This window comes from Cherax quadricarinatus, chromosome 17, assembly GCF_038502225.1.
Source record: "Cherax quadricarinatus isolate ZL_2023a chromosome 17, ASM3850222v1, whole genome shotgun sequence".
Lineage (NCBI taxonomy): Eukaryota > Metazoa > Arthropoda > Malacostraca > Decapoda > Parastacidae > Cherax > Cherax quadricarinatus.
In genome coordinates, this window is record NC_091308.1 from 12437562 (window position 1) to 12451288 (window position 13727).

Consider the following 13727-nt stretch of genomic DNA (forward strand, 5'->3'; position numbering starts at 1 on the left):
ATACGAGAAATTTTGTGAGTAAAGTATATTGGGAAAGGGAATTCGAAGGGCACACGTTATGAACAGACTAGACGAAATGATACAATTTCAGCATTTTTTATACCATTGAATTTACGGGCTGTTATACCTTACCTTATCTTTGATTAGTTCCGAGAGCTTTTCTGTTCCCAGAGTTAGGCCTTGAGACAGGAACATCTGTTAGTGTAAATCAACTCATTCTAAAGCTCAGGCCTCCTCTCCAGGATGCAACCTACAACAGTTAGCTAACATTTTTTTTATTTAACAAAGTTGGATATATCTGCAGTGTGATGCTATTCTATTCTAAATAATAATTACACATTAGAATTCCGTAACATTTTTCTTTCTTCACTACATTCTTCTACGTTATCTATGTCTGATCATCTTATAGGCTTTCTCAGCAGTACATATTTCATACAGATTTTGAATACCTCAATATTCGTCTTTTCCATGCACTGGTGGCTGTTTATGGTGTTTAGGACTGTTTCTTATTTGCTACTAGGAGAACAGGGGCAACAGGTGTATGAAGAGTTTCCGGTATGTCACTATCCGACCTTGGATTGAACCCATAATCCATAGGCTGCGAACCGAAGGTTCTACTACTGAGTTACGAGCTACCTAATTAATACCAGACGTAAGCAGAAGGCGCATTTATTGAGATCCTGAGGTTCAACCCGAGATTCAGGGAGGTTACAGGAAAAAGCACAAGAGCAGAGAAGCAAGGGTACAGACCACAGATGGAAAAAAACAGTAGGTGGAATAATTAGGAATCATTATGTATGTGTATGACGGGAAACTAAGAGACAGGTTGAGGATTACTGAGATGTTGAAACATAAGCAAAGCTGCTTCACAGATGAGGTACTTGAGGAACTCCATACTTACTGTACATGATAGGTAGATGACACACACACTCATAAAGGTAGATGAAGCACGCACACACACACACACACACACACACATACACACACACACACACACACACACAGGGGAAACACGTAATTGCATAAAAGACTATCTTACATCAAACATATTTGTTGCTTTTAAGAAGAAATAAAATATTAAACTCGTTAAGGCCTGCAACTGGAGTGCGGATGCTTGATTTATTCTAAATTTAAATTGAAAATCGCTCGGTAAATTGCTCACAAAATCTCCACTTCTCCACAAGACAGGACTCATTAACCTCAAAGAGAATTTTCATGATTACTTCCTCATTAACTGAAAATGAATAAAATAATGACATTTTTTGGTCTCTCTCGTTTTCTAAATATTTTTTAAACTAATGCACTAGTTTACTAATCGTAACTAGTTGGGTTTTTGGTCCTTAGAAGCCGATAACATTGGATTTGTAATGTTTGTTAAAGTCGATAACACAATTTTGTTGTACTTGTTCAAGTCTTAGTTTTCTCGTCCTTGAAGCCTAGACACTTAAACCCTATTACTTATTGGAGTTAGTTTATTATTTCTTACTCGAATAGTTTTGTTCTTCTTGAAGCTGATATTTTTTTTCTGTTCCTTTATCAATTTATTATTTTAAGTAGGGATAAGCGTTAAATTCCGCAGGGATGGGGGGTTCAAATACCGCTTGCATAATGAGAGGCATTCACGTTCGATCCAAAGAAAGAATGAAAGCATTTGGTTCCTTGCGAGGTTTACTTTATGAAGCTAGCACACTCTTCTGTTCCTCGTTGAAGCCGGTACATTTTCTTTTTTTCTTTCTTGAAGTTAATAGGAAGAAGTTATTCGTCATGTCGGTCCAGTTGTTCCCCGCCTGTGTGTGTGTGCTGGTGGCTGCCAGGAAAGTTATAACGACGTCAAGTATGTCATTACGGCTCACTCGATCGACTCCCTGTCATCTCCGTCATGTGAATGTCGGTCCTATATGGCCGAAGGAGAAAGTCGTTTGCTTCCTGAATCTCCCGATCATTTTGATAGCAGTCTGTTGTTTTGGGAGATATTGTTATCGTCTGTCATAATGCGTTAGTCTGTCCGTGGTCTGGGTCTCTCTTTGGTAAACTTGGTAGTCAGTTCCAGTTGATGGTAAACTTGGTAGTCAGTTCCAGTTGATGGTAATCTTGGTAGTCAGTTCCAGTTCAGGTTGTCCTAGTGGTGAACGTTCTCTGACTTCAGCAGACGTAAGCAACAGGGCACTGTCGCCGAGACGCGCCATGTTACACCTTCGCTTGTCCTTTGAAATAAACATAATTTCAGCAGGGAACCCTTTTATTACGACGGTTTAGTCGAGCCCAGCCTTCAATGACACGTCGTTATTAAAAGTTTACATGTTACCAGAGTCTTCATTTCCATTCGTCGACTTGCTGTTTATTACTGTTTATCTTCTTGTGCTCTTAGACACACCCATTTAACGCGCCCCTCTCTAGAGCCGGCACTGTTTAACCGGTCATCATATTATTAAGTAACGAGTCAAGTAAGTTTTCCTTGATGAATTGAATGTAACTGTAAACCTGGTAGACAGCACCACGTGTTCATGTTCGAGTCAGTTCTTCACACTATTATGAGCAGTTGAAACTATTCCTTATATCTCTTCATCCCAAGAAGACCAATTGAAGACAGCGATTAAAGTCAGTCACGTGCTGCTTCTCCTAACTTTTCGTTTCATCCTGCTTCAAGGGAATTAGAAGTCTTCCTGGATCGTCGAAGTTTAGTATTTTCCGGCTGCTCAAGCACCTGGGAAGGGTTGAAGCTACCTCCCTGCCACCTCTGCCCACACACCGCCTTATTCCTCACCCTCCTGAACCGTCCATGGAATCTTAGATGAACGTCGGAAGTTTCCACTATTCTTTTCTTTCCTTCTGCCGCCTCGCCATCTTCCTGGATGCTTTTTGGCGCGTCGGTGGGAGGTATGAATAAAATCATTTCCTTCCAGATTTCTTTTCAGCAGGAAGAACCACTGGTGAACTTCTGGTAGCCTTTGCATATTCGCTTCACAGACCCATCAGTACTATTAACAATCTCAACATACTTAATTTCTGGGTCCTGGAATAATACTAATATCCTGAGCGTTTGTCCCATTTGGAACTTGGAATTTTATTGATAATCTCAGGGACCTGGAACACGTTTGATAATATCTGAACCTTTAATCCATGGAAATTGGAATTCCATTCATAGTGTCAATATAGTTTATTCCTCAAACCTAAATGCATTAATATGATTCCGGAAATTAGAAATATTATTGACAATATTTAAAGTTTAATTCACGTAATTCAGAATTAACAGTGATTTTAGAACGAAGACTTGAAATATCTTAATAATAGCGGATCAAACGATTTGAAGATACCAAAATGTTTCATTCTTTGTATTTAAAATCTTATTAAAAATTTTAATTACATATTCCTGAAACAACGAATTTCAATGATAATCTCTACATATTTTAAGCTGGAAGCAGGATGATGATCTGGAGGTTTTCTCCTAGAATCTGGAACTCCTTTATGACCACCGCCAGTCTCCAACCACCCGGAAGATCGACCACTTTAGCAGCATCAGGCTTCAGGAACTGGAAATCGGTCATTTCAGAAACATCAGACACCTATGTAGCTACTGAGTCAGGACGGCAGCTTCATGCACCTCCGAGGCTTCATATTCTTACATCTCCTTGGAAAGAATTCTTGATGAAGGATTCAAAACCCTAGACTGAATTATTTCCTCATATTCCAGCGACTTCTCGTGTTCTTCCACACCACCTCTCAGGTATTGAACAACGAGCGAAATAAATAATGGAACATCGGCATTTCAGCCTCTTGCAACGCTGAGGCAAATTCCAAGTAGGCTACGTTTAACATTGAATATATATATGTGTATATATGTACATATATATATATATATATATATATATATATATATATATATATATATATATATATATATATATATATATCAAATATTATTTTTAGCATTTCAAAGTTTTTGACAGTAGAGGATTTTTTTTCTGAACTGGAACACGGAGGAGCAGGAATGTGTCCTGTCCTACAAAATCACTGGAGCAAATGCATTCAAAATTTCAATTCTGCGTGAGGGACGGAGGCGGGTGGTTGGGTGAGTGGGTGGGTAGGTGGGTGGGTAGGTGAGTGGGTGTGTTGGTAGGTAGATGAGTGGGTGGGTGGAAGGGTGAGTGGGTGGAAGGGTGGGTGGGTGGGCGGGTGGGTAGGGTGGGTGGGTGGGTAGGGTGGGTGGGTAGGCCGGTGGGTGGGCGGGTGAGTAAGTTAGGGTGAGTGAATGACTGGGTGTCAGGGTGGACTTGGTGGGTAGGTGTTAGGGTGGCCTCGTGGGTAGGTGTTTATCTGGAGAGAGTTTATCTGGAGAGAGATCCGGGGGTCAACGCCCCCGCGGCCCGGTCTGTGACCAGGCCTCCTTAGGTCAGTGTCCCAGGATGCGACCCACACCAGTCGACTAACACCCAGGTACCCATTTTACTGATGGGGAACATAGACAACAGGTGGAAAGAAACACGTCCAATGTTTCTACTCTGGCTGGGAATCGAACCCAGGCCCTCACCGTGTGAAGCGAGAGCTTAACCACCAGGCCTCGTGGCCTCGTGGGTAGATGTTAGGGTGGGCTGGTGGGTAGTTGTTAGGGTGGGCTGGTGGGTAGGTGTTAGGGTGGGCTGGTGGGTAGGTGTTAGGGTGGGCTGGTGGGTAGGTGTTAGGGTGGGCTGGTGGGTAGGTGTCAGGGTGGGCTGGTGGGTAGGTGTTAGGGTGGGCTGGTGGGTAGGTGTCTGGGTGGGCTGGTGGGTAGGTGTCAGGGTGGGCTGGTGGGTAGGTGTCAGGGTGGGCTGGTGGGTAGGTGTCAGGGTCGGCTGGTGGGTAGGTGTCAGGGTGGGCTTGTGGGTAGGTGTCAGGGTGGGCTGGTGGGTAGGTGTAAGGGTGGGCTGGTGGGTAGGTGTCAGGGTGGGCTGGTGGGTAGGTGTCAGGGTGGGCTGGTGGGTAGGTGTTAGGGTGGGCTGGTGGGTAGGTGTCAGGGTCGGCTGGTGGGTAGGTGTTAGGGTGGGCTGGTGGGTAGGTGTCAGGGTGGGCTGGTGGTTAGGTGTTTGGGTGGGCTGGTGGTTAGGTGTCAGGGTCGGCTGGTGGGTAGGTGTTAGGGTGGCCTCGTGGGTAGGTGTCAGGGTGGCCTCGTGGGTAGGTGTTAGGGTGGGCTGGTGGGTAGGTGTCAGGGTGGGCTGGTGGGTAGGTGTCAGGGTGGGCTGGTGGGTAGGTGTCAGGGTGGGCTGGTGGGTAGGTGTTACCTTGGCTTCATTTATCTGAATAACTGCCCTTCCTTAATTATACCTGATTCAATATTTTATCGTTAATCTGTTTTATTATTTAAGGTAAGAATGTCTCAGAGAGAGAGAGAGAAACACACTGTTTTGGAGATATATACAAATAAACTCTATTAATCCGGTTCAAAATTCTTTCCTTCAAAATTGGGAACATCCAGAAAGATTTCTTGTTTGATCTTTCATACGACTCATTAACATATTCTCACAGATGTGCATTTTGTGTTTGTATTCACCCATCTGTGTTTGGGGGATCGAGTCTCAGCTCCTATCCTCACCTCTTCAATGGCCTCTATAGCGTTTATTTCCTACCATCGTGGGCCCCAACATTTTCAGGCCTAAAGCTTCGTAAAATGAAAATACAGGAAGCTTCCCAGTGAAAAAACTGTTTTCCACAAAGCACAGTACTCACCCAATTTATTTCTTATTTTTGTATCAGACACAGACACAAACAGCACTGTCTCATCGTTTATTTTAGACGATACTAAAATCTGCAAGAGAATGTTATCAATCGAGGACACTGCTAATTAATTTGACATTAATCAGGTCTTCCAAATGGCCACAGAAAATAATATAATGTTCAGTAAGGAAAAATAAAGTGGGGTATGAAGCAAATTCAGACCACTTAATTGTGGGGGAAGGGGGTAGGTAAATGTGAAGGATCTGGGAGTAACGATGTCAATAGATCTTATAATGAAGGATCACAGTAATGATACTATCACAGCTAGGAAGAAAATAAGTTGGTTAATAAGAACCTTGCAAACAAGAGATTATAAGCTAGTGATGATACGTTTCAAGACACTTGTACTTTTTATGCTGGAATATTGCCCTACGTTAACAGCCACATTCAAGGCATGTAAAAACTGCAGAGCCGGAGAAGGTATAGAGAACACTCGCTGCTATATAAACTCAGTGAAATTCCGGAATTTCTGGGAATGCATAAAGTCACTCAGCAGCATTATGCACACAAGGGTTTAGCGTTTTAATATAATAATAATAATAATAATAATAATAATAATAATAATAATAATAATTACGATACTAGTTCCGTGCCTCAGTATGTACTCACTAGCATGTATTTGAGAAAGATATACCAATACTGCTTATCATTAGAAATATGGTTCCAAATCAATACTCTAAAACTGCAGTCTTCCACATTAGCTTAAGCTCTAGGTATCTGTGTTGACGATGTGAAATAAATATGAAGACTGAGAACACTATAAATGGGAGACAGGCTGCAAAAGTGATCCAACAAATTACTGGAATTTAATTCGGAGAGGTAAAAGGTAATCCAAATAGGATTAGATGAAGGAAGACCAGATAAAGTGTGCAAAGTAGGAGGAAGAAGTTACAGAAAGCAAGCAAAGAGAAGGGCATCGGAGTTTGTATTGTACCGAAAATATTGGCAGGGGTGTATATGAACCTCATATCGGCAGTACATGAGGCGAGGCTAGCAAATCTCTGCATTGCCATCAGATAACACAATAAAGATTCCTCCAGAACACTGTATAATACTCATGTCAGACCTATGTTACAAAGCACAGTATGGAGGTCATACCTAATAGCGTATGTTTGAGAGCTGCAGAAAGAGCAGGTTTGCAAATAAGCTTTTTGGAGAACTGAGAGAAATGGACTAGAGGAGAGGCTTAAAGAGTTTAAACAAGCAAATTTTGAAGAGAGAAAGACCAAGCGAGATTTGACACTGACGTGAAGCACACTCAGATGTTACAAAAGAGCAGTCATGGACAACTTGTTGGAAATGCGAAGGTAATATAGATAAGCCACCGAGATATCTGGACAGATTGGTTCGTAATATTCACACAGAAATCACTCCCTCCGAAAGCAAGAAGTTTGGTAGATGGTACAAAATATCTCAACGAGAAATAGGGATGTGATGACTACGCTAAGAGAGAACTTAATTTCAAAGGGACTAAGATTTTTTAACACCCGTCGCGCATAAGGGAACTTATCAACAAATCCCTGGCTGTCTCTAACCAGGAACCTGTTAAGTTCTTCAGGTCAGTTCCTGTTTCAGTTGGGCTATAATATAAACTTCTGGCACCAACGGCCTGGTGTATCAGGCCATCAACCAGGAAGCCTAGTCTGGAACCAGGCCCCCGGGGCGGCCTGGTTCCAGACTAGGCTACACAACAATGTCACACATCACAGTGTTACACATCAGTGATACAAACGAGTGCCAAAAACAGCGCCATACGACAGTGCCGCAGAACACAAAGTATTTTTATACAACAGTGCCACACAATAGTAGCACACAAAAGCGTCAGAAAACACTGAAATTATTTTTAATGCAGTAGTGCCACACCAATGCGTAAAAAAAGATGCCATAAAAACACAGCATAACAAAACAGTGCCACACAAGAATGCCACACAACAGTGTCACACAAGAATGCCACACAACAGTGTCACACAAGAATGCCACACAACAGTGTCACACAAGAATGCTATACAACAGAGCCACAAAATACTGTAAAACAGGATCTGAACACAACAGTGTCAAGCAACAGTGCAACATAGTCCCATAACACAGCAACGCAACAGTGCCACACACCGGGACCAAACAAGAGTGCCAAACAACGGTGCAAGACAAGGGACAAGTGGTCATGGCACTAGGCAAGTAGCTCTATATTCCCAAATGACCTGAAGGTATAATTGGTTAATATCTCCTGTGAAGGTCTGAGATGGAAGACAGGATGGAGGGCAGGATGGAGAGAAGGATGGAGGGTAGAAGACAGAATGGAAGATAGGATGAAGGATAGGATGGAGGAAAGGATGGAGGAAAGGATGTAGGGTAGGATGGAGGGAAGGATGGAAAACAGTATGGAAGATAGGATGAAGGAGAGGATGGAGGGTAGGATGAAGGATCGGATGGGGGTAGGATGGAGGGTATGATGGAGGGTAGAATGGAGGGTAGGATGAAGGTTTGGTTGGAGGGTAGGATGAAGGATAGGATGGAGAGTAGGATGGAGGGTAGGATGCAGAGCAAGATGGAGAGAAGGATGGAGGGTAGGATGAAGAATAGTATGAAGGAAAACAAGGTCGAGATATTTTAACCATATTTAAGCTCTTGTATTTATCCCGGGTACTTCACTTTCCAGACCCAATGATGAATAAAAATTCACTTTCATAATCATCATAATCATTTCGCATACCTTCATTATCATTCTATCCAAGATTATCATTCTATGCAAGATCTTTATCAATACACAAATAACCAGCACACAGAAGAAGGCAATTTTTGGACGATGTTTCCGTCTGACTTATACCAACAATATTCTGCCTTTTTCAGTCATCATTATCCATCTACGAAAATACATTTTCGTATTACCTCAGATGATCATCATTCTTCGTAAAAAAAATATTCTGCTGTACTCACCTCAAACCTCGGTTGATGGAACTCCTCAACGCTGAAGATGTGTTGAGTGAAGGAGTTGCTGGCCTCTACTCTGATGGTCCAACTGCCGTAGTCTGGCTCCTCACTCAACGCGAACTCCAGTGTCACTGGACCTTCCCGGCACTGTCACAGGAAGATAGAGAAACATTCAATGAGGGAGAGTTGTGAGAGAAATAATCATAATATAAATATATATATATATATATATATATATATATATATATATATATATATATATATATATATATGTATATATATATATATATATATATATTGTACATGCAGGAGGACAAGCCACGGGGGGGGGGGTGGAAATCTTTAGCTCAAGTACTTTCACACCTCTCAGTGCGTCATCAGGAGCTATGCAATGCTGTAAGGGAGCAACCAAAGCAGGGAGAGAGGTCTCATAACAGCGTAGGTGTCACTGGCCACGGTTACCCTTAGACTGGGTTAGTGGTCGGTTAGTGTCGGGGCTGGTTTTTTTAATCTTATAATTTCCTACTTGACATCTCAAACCCTCCTACCCCATAGTAGTGGGGGAATGATGGTAGGGTGGGGTTGGCACCGACCACTAACCCAGTCTAAGGGTAACCGTGGCAGTGACACCTACGCTACTCTGAGACTTCTCTCCCTGCTTTGGTTGCTCCCTTGCAACATTGCACAGCTCCTGATGACGCACTGAGAAGTGTGAAAGTACTTGAGCTAAAGATTCCGCCCCCCCCGGCTTGTCCTGCATAGTTAAGATCGCCCGTCTGCGATTGTTTGCATATTGTACATATATGTATTGAGAGAGGGGGAGAGTTGCTTTGTACTGTATGAGATTAAGTGGTAAAGAGAAGTCAGTGAGGAAATTGATATCCGGGGGTGCAATTAGACCCTGGGATGGCAGACAAAGAAACAGGTAGAGAACTTTTCCGGTAAAATTTTTATACCATGGTACCTGCTCAATAGTACCTACTCAATGGTAGCTGCTCAATGGTAGCTGCTCAATGGTACCTGCTCAATGGTACTTGCTCAATGGTACTAGGTACAAATTTATACACGATGGCTCTCACGTGGAGTGCCCACCACTCACGTTGATGGCTTGCCACCCACATCCCTCACATCAGACCCCATCCGATATTCGACATCTGGAAGTAGTACAGGACTCGGCAAGGCCTCTCATGTCAAGTCTTCACTCAACTTTATTTGACCTTCCAGGTCAGCAGAACCTTAGAGATTTGGATGAGCGCTCTGAAGAGCATCACTTCAGCTGTGACCTCTGCATGTCTGAGTGCTCTGAAGAGCATCACTTCAGCAGCGACCTCTGCATGTCCTGCCTCGCTCACACCGGGATGAGGTTTTAACAATATATGTAATTAAAGGGGAATGAGAGCGCCTTCATTCTTCTTGATGGCTCCTGACCTGAATAATTAAAGCTCCCCTTCCTTATCTACCATCAAATCTGATTGCCTTCCCTTACGGAGGCGTAGGGGTCATACAACGAGAGCATATATATGAATAAACAGAAAAACAGAAAGATGGACGGGGGGATCGAACCGTAGTCTCAAGATTAACAACTTCAGTGTTCTACCGCTTCGGCTACGGGATTTTTAACAGATCTCAGTAAAATTTCAAATTTACACCTGTTGTTGACAAAGCTTACGGGTTACCATCCTTCTTAAAGAATGCATCGTTAATAATATTTCAAACCCAATAAAAGAGGCATTATTTAGTTATGGAATAAAAAATGAATCGCTATTTATTCATTAAAATGGCAAATTGGGACTTACGCCATTCAATGTTAGCTTGAACCTTGTGTTCAGCATACCACACCAGTGGTGAAAATTTGAATCCGACCAGATGAGTCATTCTCCAGTTATGGCACGAATTCCAGCGACTCCACGTTTTTTTTCCTATTTTACCACATCAACATATTTGTCAGCACTTAGACGAAACTTTAATAGGCACTATCCTGGCCCTAAGAAGCATCAGCCGTTAAATACTGAAGCTATTCAGAAGTAAACCGAAATTTATTTAATGTATTTTACGGGAATAAGTATTTTTCACACTAAATTACACATAAAATGATAGAATATGCATCAACACATTTGAATTTCACTGTCCATCGTCTTCGATTTTTTTTTTTTTTTGGGGGGGGCACCTTTTTTTAAATATCTGAAGCTCTGCATTGAGGTGTTGGAAGTTATCCGAGCCACTGAATTGGTTCAACAACTTTATACCTTTCATAAGTTTCCAGATTTTTTCTACTCACTAAAGAAGAGATTAAAAATTATACATCACTACTTACTAATCTAATAAGGAAGTCTAATATGAACACAGGTAAGAATGCTTGTAGCCTGGTCGTAATGGTTTTTTTTTTTTTTTGAGCAAACTCAGTTGTAATATTTAACTTGTATTTCCTTCATCCGATATATATATATATATATATATATATATATATATATATATATATATATATATATATATATATATATATACACACACAATTATGTACACTATGTACAGGAGTTGGATAAAAATGTACCACGGTGACAAAGAATGTCAAACAGAAGCCAGAGAGAGAAAGCGCCATAATCAACCAGCTGTTTGGCGAGTCTCATAGATGCTAACCAATGCTTAACCAATGTACTGATTTAACAACGGGTACCCTAAAAATCGTTACATCCTAAGCACCTGGTTTGCTGGTTGGGAGGCAGCCTATATGGGAGTTTACCTGGAGAGAGTTCCGGGGGTCAACGCCCCCGCGGCCCGGTCTGTGACCAGGCCTCCTGGTGGATCAGAGCCTGATCAACCAGGCTGTTACTGCTGGCTGCGCGCAATCCAACGTACGAGCCACAGCCCGGCTGGTCAGGTACCGACTTTAGGTGCTTGTCCAGTGCCAGCTTGAAGACTGCCAGGGATCTATTGGTAATCCCCCTTATGTATGCTGGGAGGCAGTTGAACCGTCTTGGGGGCACCCCTGGACACATTATTGTGCCAATTCGTCTCGTTAACTAGTGCTAATGTTACACCCCATGTATTTATGTAACAGTTTTTCACTTTGCTCTAAATGGGGGGATGAAAGGCAGCTTCAAGCTATTTTTCTCGTCTATGCCAAGTCTTTTGCTTTCGTTGCGAGTGATTTTCGTGTGACCTTCAAGTTCGGTCCTTCTTCTACATTAGTGCCCTCATACCCAGTGACTAAAGTGTGTTTTCCAGGTGTATATAATCATGTCTCTCTCCCGCCTGTGTTCCAGGGAATACAGGTTCAGAAACTCCAAGCGCTCCCAGTAATTGAGGTGTTTTATCTACGTTATGCGCGCTGTGAAGGTTCTCTGTACATTTTCTAGGTCAGCAATTTCACCTGCCTTGGAAGGTGCTGTTAGTGTGCAGCAATATTTCAGCCTAGATTGAACAAGCGACCTGAAGAGTGTCATCATGGACTTGGCATCCCTAGTTTTGAAGGTTCTCATTATCCATCCTGTCATTTTTCTAGCAGCTGCGACTGATACAATGTTGTGGTCTTTGAAGGTGAGATCCTCCGACATGATCACTCCCAGGTCTTTGACGTTGGTTTTTCGCTCTATTTTGTGGCCAGAATTTGTTTTGTACTCTGATGAAGTTTTAATTTCCTCGTGTTTACCATATCGGAGTAATTGAAATTCATCATTGTTGAACTTCATATTGTTTTCTGCAGCCCCCTGAAAGATTTGGTTGATGTCCGCCTGGAGCCTTGCAGTGTCTGCAATGGAAGACACTGTCATGCAGATTCGGGTGTCATCTGCAAAGGAAGACACGGTGCTGTGGCTGACATCCTTGTCTATGTCAGATATGAGGATGAGAAACAAGATGGGAGCGAGTACTGTGCCTTGTGGAACAGAGCTTTTCACCGCAGCCGCCTCGGACTTTACTCTGTTGACTACTACTCTTTGTGTTCTGTTTGTGAGGAAATTATAGATCCATCTACCAACTTTTCCTGTTATTCCTTTAGCACGCATTTTGTGCGCTATTACGCCATGGTCACACTTGTCGAAGGCTTTTTCAAAGTCTGTATATATTACATCTGCATTCTTTTTGTCTTCTAGAGCATCCAGGACCTTGTCGTAGTGATCCAATAGTTGAGACAGACAGGAGCGACCTGCTCTAAACCCATGTTGCCCTGGGTTGTGTAATTGATGAGTTTTTAGATGGGTGGCGATCTTGCTTCTAAGGACCCTTTCAAAGATTTTTATCATATGGGATGTTAGTGCTATCGGTCTGTAGTTCTTTGCTATTACTTTACTGCCCCCTTTGTGGAGTGGAGCTATGTCTGTTGTTTTTAGTAACTGTGGGACGACCCCCGTGTCCATGCTCCCTCTCCATAGGTTAGTAAAAGCACGTGATAGGAGCTTCTTGCAGTTCTTGATGAACACGGAGTTCCATGAGTCTGGCCCTGGGGCAGAGTATATGGGCATGTCATTTATCGCCTGTTCGAAGTCATTTGGCGTCAGGATAACATCAGATAGGCTTGTGTTAACCAAATTCTGTGGCTCTCTCGTAAAAAATTCATTTTGATCTTCGACTCTCAGTTTGGTTAGCGGCTTGCTAAAAACTGAGTCATATTGGGACTTGAGTAGCTCACTCATTTCCTTGCTGTCATCTGTGTAGGACCCATTTTGTTTAAGTAGGAGCCCAATACTGGACGTTGTTCTCGACTTTGATTTGGCATAGGAAAAGAAATACTTTGGGTTTCTTTCTATTTCATTTATGGCTTTTAGTTCTTCCCGCGATTCCTGACTCCTATAAGATTCCTTTAGCTTAAGTTCGATGTTTGCTATTTCTCTGACCAGTGACTCCCTACGCCTTTCAGATATATTGGCCTCTTTTAGCCGCAATGTCTCTTTCTATTTTACATCTACTCCTCCTTTTTCTTAAAGGAATAAGCCTTGAGCATACATCGAGTGCCACAGAGTTAATCTGTTCTAGGCATAAGTTGGGGTCAGTGTTGCTTAGTCTATCTTCCCAGCTTATATCGTTTAGGACTTAGTTTACTTGGTCCCACCTTA

At 42.4% G+C, this 13727-nt stretch overlaps 1 protein-coding gene across 6 annotated transcripts in view; it reads right to left on the reverse strand.

Moving 5' to 3' along the window:
- The window catches only part of Mcr (macroglobulin complement-related), a 770662-nt gene that overhangs the window by 208746 nt on the left and 548189 nt on the right, over positions 1-13727 (reverse strand). For all 6 annotated transcript variants that reach the window (XM_053773332.2, XM_053773333.2, XM_053773336.2 and 3 more), the window contains one exon: positions 8683-8823. In XM_053773332.2, the coding sequence (XP_053629307.2) occupies positions 8683-8823 (141 nt within the window). The remainder of the gene's footprint in view (positions 1-8682; positions 8824-13727) is intronic.